We start from the raw sequence: 12,779 nt of genomic DNA, 5'->3' as shown, positions 1-12,779 counted from the left end.
GGAGCTGGGGTTGTTCAGCCTGAAGAAAAGGAGGCTCAGTGGTAATCTTATCACTCTCTACAGCTACCTAATAAGAGGTTGTAGCCAGGTGGCAATCACTCTCTTCCAGGCAACCAGCGACATAGCGGACATAGAGGACATAGCGTTAAGCTGTGCCAAGGGAGGTTTAGGCTAACATTAGGAAGAATTTCTTCACAGAAAGGGTGATTAGACATTGGATTGGAACGCCTAGGGAGGAGGTGGAGTCACTGTCCCTGGAGGTGTTTAAAGAAAGATTGGACGTGCCAGTTAGTGCCCTGTGGTTTAGCTGACAATGGGGTGATAGACGACAGACGGGACTAGATGATCTCAGAGGGATTTTACCTAATCGTTTCCGTGGGCAGACACAAATTCATACCCGGCCCGGCCCCCGCCCCGCCTCGCCCCGGCCCCGCTCCGCTCCTCCCCGCCCCGCCGGCACTGCGGCGCCGGTCATGGCGGCGGCAGTGCGCCTGTTCCGTGGAGCCGCCCGTGGCCCGCCCGCCCTCGCCTTTACCCGGGCACTGGGCTCCGCGCCGCCGGGGCCGGTGAGCCGGGGGGCGCGGCGGGCCGCGCTGGCGGCCGCAGGGACGTTGGGCGGACTGGGGCTGGCGCTGGGGCTGTGGCGGCGGCAAGCCGCGTTGGCAGCGGCCCGGGAGGACGAGGAGGAGAAGGAACTGCGGCAGCGGTTCATGGCGCCACCGGTGAGCGGGCTGCGGGAGCTGCGGCGGCGGCGGCGAGAGCTGCGGAGCCGCATGGAGCTGCTCATCATGGAGACGCAGGCGGAGATGTGTCGCGCCCTGGCCGACCTGGACCCCGGCGCCTCCTTCGCCGTTGACAGCTGGGAAAGGAAGGAAGGTACGGGGGAGCCGCGGGGGAGACCGCGGATACCGGCACCGCGGGTTTGGTCACCCCTCGGTGACCCTGACCTGGAGCCTGGCGTTGGCAGGCGGAGGCGGCATCAGCTGCGTGCTGCAGGATGGCGAGGTCTTTGAGAAGGCAGGTGTGAACGTGTCCGTCGTGTCCGGGCTCCTGTCCGAGGAGGCAGCACGGCAAATGCGGAGCAGGGGGAAGTCTCTGAAGGCCAAGGACGGTAAGGCGTCTGTCGCGCAGTTGGGATACGGAACCTGGATGTGTTGACCTGAGTATTCCTGTTCAGGTACTCTGAAAGCAACCTGGCCTTTGAGCAGAACATGAGGAAGGCCAGACTGATGAAAGTTCAAAGGCTTTCATTTGTATCATAGTGATTTCTAATCAGTAAGCTTGACAGGTGGACTCTCATGTCCCTAGAATGCCAGGTATGGGAGTGCTTCTCTCTCTGGCTTGTTGCTATGAGGAATGTATTGTAGGCACAGGTGGCCTCTCAATAATGAGGCTCTAGTGCAACAGTGAAACAGTGCAGGAATTATGTACCAAAAAGGTGGAGGGAGAAAACCAACAACACCTGAAGGCTAAAGGGGACTCAACACACCTTTGTGTAACAAAGGGTAATTGTGAGGACTGGGGGTGGTAGAAAGCCTTAGCAGTGCCTTATGTTTTAAGTGGTCTTCATCTAGTGGGTTCTCCAAAGTATTGTCACGTTTTAGAACAAATACCAAAGACATCACTGAGTTAGGTGCACAGAAGTATATGGGTAAGAAGTAACTTGCCCACCGATTAATAATGATGGTGACCCAAATGAGACACTTTCCTGTTGTGGCTTGGAGCCTAAGGGAAAATAGTGATATTCCTTAAATGATAACAAATGAAGTTTATTGAAAAACTGAAGAGCTTTTCCTGTGCATCCTTTTATCCAGGGAAGCTGCCTTTTTGCGCCATGGGTGTGAGCTCTGTTATCCATCCAAAGAATCCTCATGTTCCAACCATGCACTTCAACTACAGATACTTTGAAATTGAAGAAGCAGATGGTAAGGATTATTGTCCAGTGAGGAATGTATGAAATGTCTGACTCTGCCCCAAGGAAGTGTGAATGCATGGCTGGGTAAGAGATCAAGAACCAGTGTGAGTTTGCTCCCAGGTATGTCAAGACTCACCAGCCCATCTTGTGAAATTGCTGTCCTGTAGTCAGGGTCAATAGTCCAAAATGGTTTTCACTACATTGAAGTTTGTTTCATCTTTTCCTGAAGTCACTGATCATTGCACTACCTTGTAGTCAAATTTTTCACTATTGAAGTTTAGGGACACCGCTGAAAAATGATGTTTTTTTGTATCATAAAAGTAGTTGTTAGTTTTTGGTGAACCACTAGCAACAAGTTGCTGTTCAGAAGTTTAAAAGAAAAATTTTGCTGCTTGCCTCTGCTATAGGAACTAAACAGTGGTGGTTTGGTGGTGGGACTGACCTCACTCCAACTTACCTGAATGAAGAGGATGCCGTTCATTTTCACAAGACTCTGAAAGAAGCCTGTGACAAGCATGATCTAAAGCTGTATCCCAAGTACAAGAAATGGTACGTGGACGAAGGTGTGCTTGGGGGGAGCAGAAAGCAGGACTGGGTGTTGGCAGTTAAGTGTGTGCTAGGAACTGTAGGTTCTGATGCCTTTTGAAATGTATCAGAAAGCCCTAATGAAAATCAGAAGTGTACTAGGACAAAATGTTGTCTAAAGAAATATCTTATTTACAGAATCCTGGATTTTTCAAGTCTGAGGGCTCACAACTAGGATCGTAAGTCTACAGCCCAAAGAAAAACTAAGCTGATAAAATTCCTTTTAGCCTCTGGTGTTAAAGTAGGATAAGACTTCTGCCCCATGAACTTGCACAAATTCTCTTTGCAGTGAACTCGTGGTAAATGTGCATGATTCAGTGTGAGCTCTTGGGTCATCACAGCAGTTTTGAAAATCCCATTTTTGTTTTTCTGCCTTCAGTCTGGCCTTCATAGCCAGGTAATTTCCCGGTATGTCAAGGACATTGTCCTTAATGTAGAAGCTTCATAATTCGATGAAGCTGTGTTTTTTTCTCTGGTGACACATTCACTAGGAGTTCAACAGCACATTTTCTAAGATGCAAGCTTTTTATGTTCTTGAGCTGAGAGATACAAGTGATGGGATCTTCCACTACTAAGTGGGAACTTGCTGTTCTGTGTCTGATAATCCTATCTGCCGCAAGCTGTGTATGCAGGAAGGTGGGGGTACCCTTTTGTAAGCTACTAGGTCTTGTCTGAGGACAGGAGATAAAGTGGGTGTTATAGTTTGGGTGGCAACCACTTAGTAGAGAGACATATTGTAGAGCCTTGAGATTAGAGTCTTGCTGTCTGAGGATTTTTTGCATGGTAGTTTAGAGAATCTACCTTAATGGTCTGGTTCTTTGCTGCTTAAGTAGGTTTGCAATGCCAGCTGCAGGGGGTAGGAGACGTTTTCCCACTTCGCTAAAGAAAAACATTATTACACTTACCACATTGTCTACCTGATTTAGATTTAAGATTTTTGTCAGGCTTATTCTCTTATATGTTTCTGACTCGGTGTTTTTCCCTAACTCTTCCTGCTATCATAAAATAGAAAACACTGATTATCCTAGTGAATAAAAAAAATAGTGTAGGTTATCTGTTACATCTCTAGGTCTCTCTTGTTATGGCCATGCCACATATAATGCTTGAGAACGATTGTGGATATATGGAAAACTGGTTCTGTATGGAAAACTAGTCCTAATGGAAGGCCAGGTTTTCTTGATGTTGATGGTTCCTGCTTCATACTTCATTTTGCTTTCTCCTCCCTGTGAAGACTTGCACGCCCAAGCAAGGAATTATAAGAAAGATGGAGTTAAGTCATTCAAGTTACAGTAATTTCACAACTAAATACTCCCTGTAAATACAAAAGAGATTAATTGCTTTTAGGACAAGCTGTCCTTACTCATTTATAAACTTAAACATGAGTCATGAAAAGCCACTGCTATAATGACTCAGTCTTTCAAGTTTTAACTATTAAAAAGCCTTTTTCCAAAGAAGGGTGCCATGAGAGTTGCTTTCTTATCTGGTCTTGGGGCCTTAGGTTACTTATGTTTTGATGAAGAAAATTCTTTTACTTGGATGGCAAAGAGAATAAATTCTCTTCCAAGTCTGAGTTCATATGAAAGCTGTCCAAATAATTTGAGAACTACATATAATTCTGGGAATGGAATCTATCAAGAGCCCTTAGTTTTGAAAATTTTGAAATCAGATGTCTCTGTTCGGAGTTGGTTGAGGATATGGATTGGATTAACCCACATGGACGCATCTGCCAGGGTGTTCAGGGTGTTTGTGGTGATGTGTAGCTTTACAGAGACCATTTAATCACAGCTTTTACTGCAAGTGACACAGGAGTGCTTTCCAGGTGATGCTGCACTGTCCTGCCTCTGGGTATCAGGGAAACAGTGGGGCACCCAGCCCTGCAGAAACTGACTTATGGGCAGTATTTCACTGGTTCTGTCCTGTAGCATGCAGCTCTTTAGAGTACTGTTCATGTCTTTGAATACTCTGGACCATATTGGTAATCATCTGACGCTGCTTCTAGGTGTGACGACTACTTCTATATCAAGCACCGTGGCGAGCGTAGAGGGATTGGAGGCATATTCTTTGATGATGTGGACTCTCCCTCCAAGGAGGAAGTATTCCAGTTTGTAAAGAGTTGTGCCAAAGCTGTTGTGCCTTGTTACATTCCCATTGTGAAAAAGCACTGCCATGACTCCTTCACACCAGAGGAAAAGCTATGGCAACAGCTTCGGAGAGGACGGTGAGTACTAGAGGAACAAAAGTATACGCAGGAGGTGGACTGGGCTGGCAAGAAAAAAATATGAGCTAGGTCTTCACAGTTACAGGTTGTGTGGGCCAAAAAAACAGACCAAGAATTTCAGCATTTTTGTGCATAGAACTAATTCTGAAATCCAATGCTAGATTGCTAAACAGGGTGCAAAGAAGGCATTTCCCACTCTCCCATGTTGCAACACAAGCAAAGCACCACCATTTCTTTTCAACTCCTTCATAAAGCAAGAGAAGCTTCTGCTGTGTAACAGGCCAAGGGGTGTGGGTGTGCTTCATGTCCTGAATCCTGCCCTCTCCTGCAGCCCAGAGGTAGTGTATATAGGGCTGCCCTGTCACATGAGGAGCTAAGGGTAAAAGAATGGTGGCTTCCTATTAAGTAATGCAGGAAAACCCCAGAAAGTCAGGAAATAACTGTACTTGAGTATTTTCAGCTCCTTACATACATCTGATCCATCTGATCTTGGCATTGAAATTCCTGTAAAGGAATTGAGGATACCTGTAAAAGAATACAGAGGGTTGGATTTTTTTATTCTGGCATGGTCCAAGGTTACTGTAAAATACTTAGGAGGATGCTTAATGTCACCAACTGTTAATGCTGCAAAAAGCTTAAGTACATTGGTTAATACAGTTGCACTCTGTTCTCCATGTCCTGTGACTGTTTGAGTGTATGGAGAATTGAAACTATACTTTGTGCTTTGTGCTCAACTAGAGTCTTTAGTTTCTGCCTGTTCTGCAGAGAAATGTGAGACTGGCATGGAAAGAGTGTAAGCATTCAAGTTCAGATCACTGGCCTGCAGCTGTTGGTCACTTAAGCAAGCATCCTTAATTTGGTGGGACTCTTCTTGGGAACATTGGGCTTTCAGGATCCAGCCTGTGGAGGGGATTTAGCAAACCTGCAAAGTTTAAAAGGCGAAATATCTTTTCTAACTTGCAGCCAGAACCAGCTCTTGAGGCCTGTCTATTTCCCTGGATTTGTTTGCAGGTTATGGGGCTATGTAAAGCTTTCCATTTCTGCACGTGGATAAGAGCTTTTCCCTTCCTGTATCTTTAAGTACAAACACCCTGTACTGGCCCTCAAGATAATCCTTGATGAATTGTCACAGCTCTGTTCCTCTGCTGGGAGCAGAAAATGGTCTATTTCATCACTTACAAATCCCAGCCAGCACTCTGAAGCTATCTGACTTTTGCTGTTTCTAGATCTTTCAGGAACCAGGAAATACTTTTCTGGCCTTGCTGCTTATGTGTCCTTCTGCATGGAGGACTGCACAGTAGAATTTTTTCTCTGGTTATTTTCAGTACCTTTAAGGCCTCTCTTTATTACATCCCCACAAAGAGAAGAACCAAGGTAAATGTAGTGTCAAGCTTGCCAACAGGGCTGAGGCCTGGGAAGAGTACAGTACAGCACAGGAGCCTGCAGACTGCTCTCCTTAGAACAGTTGGTCTGCTCTAGTCTCTTAGCTGAGGTTACTTCTCCCTGTGCTCTGTGGAGTGGCAAGGTCACACCTGCATTCCTATGCAGAGGATGCTGCAGAAGAGTTGACAGAACAGTTGACGCCAACTCAGCAGAAAGACAGACTGGTTTTGTTTGACATCTGCCATTTGAAGAAAGCATAACCAACTTCTGCTAATAAACTAGGGATTTTTCTGTTGCATCTCTTCATTCCTGTAGGTATGTAGAGTTCAACTTGGTTTATGACAGAGGTACAAAGTTTGGCCTCCTGACACCAGGATCAAGAATCGAAAGCATTCTTATGTCTCTGCCACTGACTGCAAGGTAAGGGTGTGGTTATGTGGAGTTGCAGCAGACACTGTTCTTAGTAAAATACTTCACAGGATTAAATCAAAGGTCTCATCTGGTCTCTAGTCTCTTAACAGTGACAAGTTCATGCCTGATACAAGAACTGGACAAGTACAGTTCTCTATTCTGCAAATGCAGCTGCTTCTCCGTTGCACTCACCTAGTTGCCAGTAGTATCTGGCAAAAAAAATTATAGTTTTTTTGCTTAGTTCCTCTTGATAGATTGATTATTCTCACTCCATGGATTTTTGTTTAGTAGCCCTTAGAGAGCCTTTGGCAGTCCTGCCAAATGTGGGGCAGGGAGCTGCACAGTTTAACTAACTGTGTTATATGAGAAAGTACCTTTTTGTTTTCTACTTGGACCTGATGACTTCATCTGACTTCTCACTGAGTAACATGATTTTCTTCTGTTCATTTTCTCCATAACAGTTTTTATTTTACAAGGCTTCTGGGGGTTTTTCATTGTTTGTTTTCCAGGCTGACAGTTTGTTTTCCTGCTCTTTTTAGTTTTTTGTACAGTTGATGTTTCATACTTTTGCCACTTTTGCTAGGCTTAAGTTTTCTGTGCCGTTTCTGAATGGGGATAAGGAACAGACAATGTAAGCTACATATCTGGATACAAGATGCAGGTGTGCTCCTGACTTATAGTGGCATAGCAATATTTTAATTCATTATTCTTTCCACAATCCTAATATTCTGTTTGTTGGTTTTGACTGCTGTTCAGCATTGAGGTGGCTTTTTTTATAGAACTGTTACAATGCCAAAGTTTTTTCTGGGCAATAAAATTTAACCCAATCTGTGTGCAACTTTCTTCTGTGTCCATCACATCAATCAACAGTAAATTTCACCTGCCATTTTATTACTCAGTTGCTTGGCTAAATACTGTTTTTAACTGTCCTTTTAGGTTTTAACCCATCTTGCTTATGCTTGTCATACCAGCAAATTTGGCCATTTACTATTTATTCCTGTTGCTTTTGGGTATCCTATTATGAATTCCATAAAACTCACTAGTGAGGAAAACTGCCTGCTGCCTTGTAATCGTGAAGGCAGTGCTGTTCTTACCATATATCTTTATCCCACTGACACCACCTGATGTGTCCCTGACCTGGTGGTGTAGCATGTTCTATGTTTTGACATAATTACGGTGATTCTTTTTTTTCATCAATGTAACTAGCTCACTTCACAGCATGAAGGGGTCATTCCTTGGGGGGCAAAATGGAAAGAGGATGTACCCATCTCTCTGTGACTGCTGACACTTTCCTGTCTCTGTTGTGTCTCTTTCAATTGCTTTTTCAATGAAAAAAGGGATCTTTCACCACTTTTGTTCTTAAAACCATGATTCAACAAAGACTCGTAGAGCTTCCAGTCGAGATTCTGGAAAAAGGTTGTGTCACTGTCAGAATTCTGTGGGTTCTTGTTTTTGTTCATCTTCCTTGTGATACTAGTGTGTCACAAGAGACTGTTACAAGATTTTTGCAAATAAACCTGCATGCCTTATGGGACATAAAGTACTGCTCTTTCCTTTTTCCTTGTCCTTCCAGATTTTTCAAAAGTTGGTAAAAAGATGAAGCTAACATTTCTCCCATCTACCCTGGTGACATTATTATTTGTTTTTACTAAACTTGTGATTTGTAACCATATCTGTCATCTCAGCCAAGAGTATCAACTGTGTATGTAGCTTTGCATCCTTAGAAAAGGCAACTCCAGTCCAAACACCGCCTGGTGCAGGAGAAGTGGCTGCCAGCTGGGCTATTTGAGTGAGTTTCCCTTCTCCTTGCAGGTGGGAGTACATGCACAACCCACCAGAGAGCTCGAAAGAAGCAGAAATTCTGGAGGTTCTGCGAAATCCCAAAGACTGGGTGCACTGACACGGATCATGAACAGGATTGATTGCTTCCACTGAGCCATTCTGAGAGAACAGGAATGCCTGCAAACCAGCCCATTCAAACTGCTGTTGCATGGTGTTTAAGTGTGTCTATTTATACTCTTACCTCGTGCCTTAATTATGCTGTAGACTTGTTAAAACTTGCAAGTGTGTGAACTCATTCTTTTAGATTGATGGGCTAACGTTATCATCCCTTGTTGCTGTTGCCTTGTGAAGGACTGGTGAACACCTCACAGGGCTACTCCGCATGCTTTAGATGACTGCAAAATGGCAAACCACTGTGGTGTCTTTGGGAAATGAAAGGACTATCTGTGCCTAAATAGCACTGCTTGCCTTTATAAAATGTTGGTATGCTTAAAAACATTTTTTTAAAGAACAAAGGGAAGATTTGGTATTACATTAAACGTTACGCTGTGCTTTCAGGAAGCTGTGGAGAAGGTAGTACTTCATCCTATGTTTTTTGATGATATCTTGTTGATTGTAGAGGGGGGAAATGGTTTAAGATGTGCTGCAGCAGCATAATTTGGCTGAAGTCTCAGTGTTACCTCATGAGAACGGAAGGATGGCTGTCCGTTTGAGAAAATCAGCACTGAGCACCTGTGCTGCAGATCACACAGCAGAACAATACTGCTCGAGCCAGTTCCATTGCCAGGGAGATTGACGGTGGAACAGGACGCTGTTGGATGTTGCCCTAAGGCGTATCCACCTCTGCCTTCGCGCTCCTTCTAGCTTTGGACTGATTGTCTTGGTTCCCAGCTCGAACTTGGCTGAGCAGCTGGAAAGGGAAAAAGCAAGTGAAGGTCGGATTTTGTTTCCCCCCAATCGAGGAAAAAGGAACTGGTCTCTCTCCCCGTCGGGGAATCGAACCCCGGTCTCCCGCGTGACAGGCGGGGATACTCACCACTATACTAACGAGGAGCTCGACATATGGTAGTCGTCTCCCCACCACCAGCCAGTAGCACCTCACCTGCTGTCCCGCCATGATCACCCAAGTCCAGCTCCCTCTTGGGAGGTACCGCGTTCGTTTCCGTGTTACCCCTCCGCCCCTAAAACAAAATGAAGTGATCCTCTGCTAAGTCAGAGATCTCCTCCTGTCCAAGGGGGAAAAAAAAAAATAAGCATTGGCCCGTACGGGGATCGAACCCGCGACCTTGGCGTTATTAGCACCACGCTCTAACCAACTGAGCTAACCGGCCACTTTCTCTAGAGGATTTGAGGAACAAGAGCCGAGCCATTCCCATAGACGTGCTGTGGTTGCAGCCACTGCTAAGCGCCGCTCTAGAGTGATCGCTCTTCCTAGACACCGCCTCGGCGAGTTGTTTCATGGAGCCATGGTAGAGCAGCAAGGGGACCAACCGGGGTGACAAGCATTCCTAAAAAATTGAGACTTTCACACCTTTCGTTTTTCTCTGCCTGCTCCTTCCTCCGGTGCGCGGGGGGCAATTACGGGCGGCACGGAGCGGCTCGGCGAGGCTGCACCCTGCACACGGACGCGCACCTCCCGGCGGAGCAGCAGCACCACCGCAGCGAACCGCCACGCTTTGCAGGAACTATTCCCGACCATTCCCTCTCTCCCTCCTTTTGGCCACGCCGCGGACGGGGATGCGATGGAAAGAGTGATGGGTCCATTCCCCCTGTGAAGGGTCACTTGTGAAATCAAGGCATTAATTAGAAAAATGCAGAAAATATTTCAGAATTAAATACCTCTGAGTCAGTGAAAAAGTTGTAGAGGAAGAGGACATAATTAAATTCCCAGCCCTTCCCTTCACAAACCGTCAGTATGAGTGCTAAATTGAGCTCTTCTCCTTTGGTTCATTTGCTGCTAACACGACCTATCATTAAATACATCAATAAAAAACATACTAGGAAGCCAAATATAAGGTAATATCTGCATAGAGAAGCATATATCAAGTTATCATGACAATACAAGAGCTTCCTCAAATCCTGGGCAATATTTAAGAGAGATGTTCCCACACGCTGCAGAAAAAGACCCCAAAGCAGCGACTATAACAATGACCAATACATCGTGTGAGGAGATGGTCACAGATCAGTGTAAGAAAATATGGAGTGAGGAAGGAAAAAGACAGGAGACATCTGATTGACAAAAGGGCAGAAAACTACAGATATACATGAAGAAGAAAGAAGCAGAAAGACCTACAATAAGGGGGCTTTTTAGAATGAAGAGGCATCATTTACCAGTGACATGCTGGGCCTTAAAAAATAAGTGGGCAGTCTACAAAGAAAAATTATTTGATTAGCTGTAGAACTGGAAGAATCTGCAAAAAGTTATATACCTAAGAACACAACCCTGATGTGGTCTAAATTCAACAGGTGCTGTTTTTCTTTCCTTATGCAGCAGCATTCAATCACTAATACTGTGGAATTCCAAGACTATAGGTTTTCCTCCATCAGAAACCACAGTCCTCAGAAGCTGATCAAAAAATTTTAGGAAACAGCACTGAAGCAGTAGAATCACTCCAGAGGCAAGATGAAGACTGCCTGTTGTAAGCAGAATATGGATTTTAAACTGTGTCTCAAGCTTTCTCAAAAACACACTTCTAATGGATTTTGTTAGAATTTCAAGCTCAAGAAGCATCATGACAAAGACAACAGTCAGAGAAGAGAGAAGCTGTACGGTTTCTGCTGTTGTGAGTAGACCTCATCTCACTGTAAAATAATTTCCAAGCTACTGGGACAAGACCTTTCCAGAGCAGATTGCTCAGTAAAGAAAGAACAACTGCGAATTTCTGTGCCAGGAGCCAGAAAATACAATGCAACTGCAATGAAATGTGGTGTCTTTCTGCAAGAGAAGGGATTGCAGCCCTAACTCATATTATAACTAACATTGATCCTTTTCTATTAGGTTATCTCTAATTTATTGACCACTCATTCCTTTAAAATACCATTTTCTAAGAAAATTTTTATATAAGTATTTCACTATTTTAAAAATGCAAGAAGCACAGTTTGTTTTGCTCCTATTGTGTCATTAGAGTTCAAAATACATTTCCAAATACATTTCCCAGTCTTTCAGGATAAGAAGAATGCCTAAGGAGAGGTTAACATTTTTTCTTTCAAAAGTAAGAAATAAGTAATTGTCTTGTCTACTGTTGAATCCTGAATGTGCAGGTGAAAGATGGTAAATCTTTGATGACAGATGTTTGTCAAAATGCAATACTTAGAACTATGTGTTTGAAACGCCTGTTTCATTTTCCCTTCCCCAAGGAGTCAGATTTAATAAATTTAATACTTTCAATAACTATTCCAAGAAAACCACTTAAGATGAACTAGTCCAGGAATGAGGAAGTAAAGGATGACATTTACTTTCCCCCTCTTAATTATGGTACATTGCAGGTAAGTGATCATGTTCATAAAACTAATTTTTGAACTTCAGTTTAGCCAAGAACTCTTCTACCATATAATGGTTTTCATTAGACTTCTAATTAATTGTTTTTAATAAATAATAAGCAGTGTGTACTACTCATAAATATTGTGATTTTCCACTTTAACCAGCAAGCAGCTGTTTTTTTACAGACTGCTATCGTTAAAATAGATTGGGAAATTCACTGAAACTTTTAAAGTTTTGCTAAACTAACCCTGATGAGCTTCAGTGAACAAAGCCTGGGGGACAGAGGTATTGCTACACCTGGAATGCAGAATTTATAGCCTTCTAGGACATGTTGCAGGAACCAGAAGTTAAAGAAGACACTAAGAAAGACAATCCAGCATGTGTGCAGGAAATGCCTTATCAGGGAAAAAGATAGTAAGAAGACTGAAAATGTGCATAATGAGAAATCAATAACCAATAGGACATAGAATACTGTTTAATGAAAATAATTATATAGTTTATAACCAGTGGACATTATTTTCTTCGTTTGATAAAAATGCATAAATAAGTGAAAAGTTTTGAAAATGGCCTGCATCTAGGCAGACCCATATCCATGCATGCCACACTGTGAATAAAGCAAGGCCTACTTTCTAATACTAAAACATAGTGTTTGATTTATCCCGACGCTTTCGGCGACAGGTGGAGCAAAAAGACACATGTGCATGGCAGAAAGTGGTTACAAATGTGGCTTTAAAACGGCAGATTCTGATGACAGCTTTCTGCAGGTTCCTGATCCCCCCCAGACTGTGTAACGCTACAGGAAATGGTACTTTTAACTTGTCATTCCTCCCACCCCCCTTTTTTTTGTTACTGAAATCAATTACACAGTGCCAACTTCGCCGCCTTTTCAGCAAGGAAAACCCAACCACCCTTGGGAGACTATTTGAAAGTTCGGAATGTAAACCACCCAGCAAACCACGCCTCTCATGATGGCAGGCAACAGGCTGATGGATTTGGGGTCACGG

The 12,779-nt window shown here is 44.0% G+C and overlaps 1 protein-coding gene, 1 long non-coding RNA gene and 2 other non-coding genes across 4 annotated transcripts; 1 reads left to right on the top strand and 3 right to left on the bottom strand.

Moving 5' to 3' along the window:
- The first annotated feature begins 266 nt into the window (after positions 1-266).
- Positions 267-8,855, top strand: CPOX (coproporphyrinogen oxidase). The gene is made up of 7 exons (XM_054628360.2): positions 267-876; positions 968-1,111; positions 1,815-1,925; positions 2,323-2,464; positions 4,500-4,718; positions 6,417-6,521; positions 8,325-8,855. Exons 1-7 carry the CDS (start codon positions 474-476, stop codon positions 8,410-8,412), a joined length of 1,212 nt encoding a protein of 403 aa, XP_054484335.1. The 5' UTR covers positions 267-473; the 3' UTR covers positions 8,413-8,855.
- LOC129117611 (uncharacterized) lies at positions 1,749-12,744 on the bottom strand. Its single transcript, XR_008533862.2, has 3 exons — positions 9,826-12,744; positions 9,397-9,475; positions 1,749-9,204 (listed from the first exon to the last, which is right to left on the bottom strand). It is a non-coding gene; the product is annotated as an uncharacterized LOC129117611 (long non-coding RNA).
- On the bottom strand, positions 9,276-9,347 carry TRNAD-GUC (transfer RNA aspartic acid (anticodon GUC)). The gene has a single exon. It is a non-coding gene; the product is annotated as a tRNA-Asp (tRNA).
- TRNAI-AAU (transfer RNA isoleucine (anticodon AAU)) lies at positions 9,552-9,625 on the bottom strand. Its single transcript has one exon. It is a non-coding gene; the product is annotated as a tRNA-Ile (tRNA).
- Positions 12,745-12,779: the final 35 nt, after the last annotated feature.

The sequence above is a fragment of the Agelaius phoeniceus genome, chromosome 2, assembly GCF_051311805.1.
Source record: "Agelaius phoeniceus isolate bAgePho1 chromosome 2, bAgePho1.hap1, whole genome shotgun sequence".
Classification (NCBI taxonomy): Eukaryota; Metazoa; Chordata; class Aves; order Passeriformes; family Icteridae; genus Agelaius; species Agelaius phoeniceus.
The sequence above is the reverse complement of the archived record's forward strand: the minus strand, read 5'-3'. Positions and strand labels throughout refer to the sequence as shown.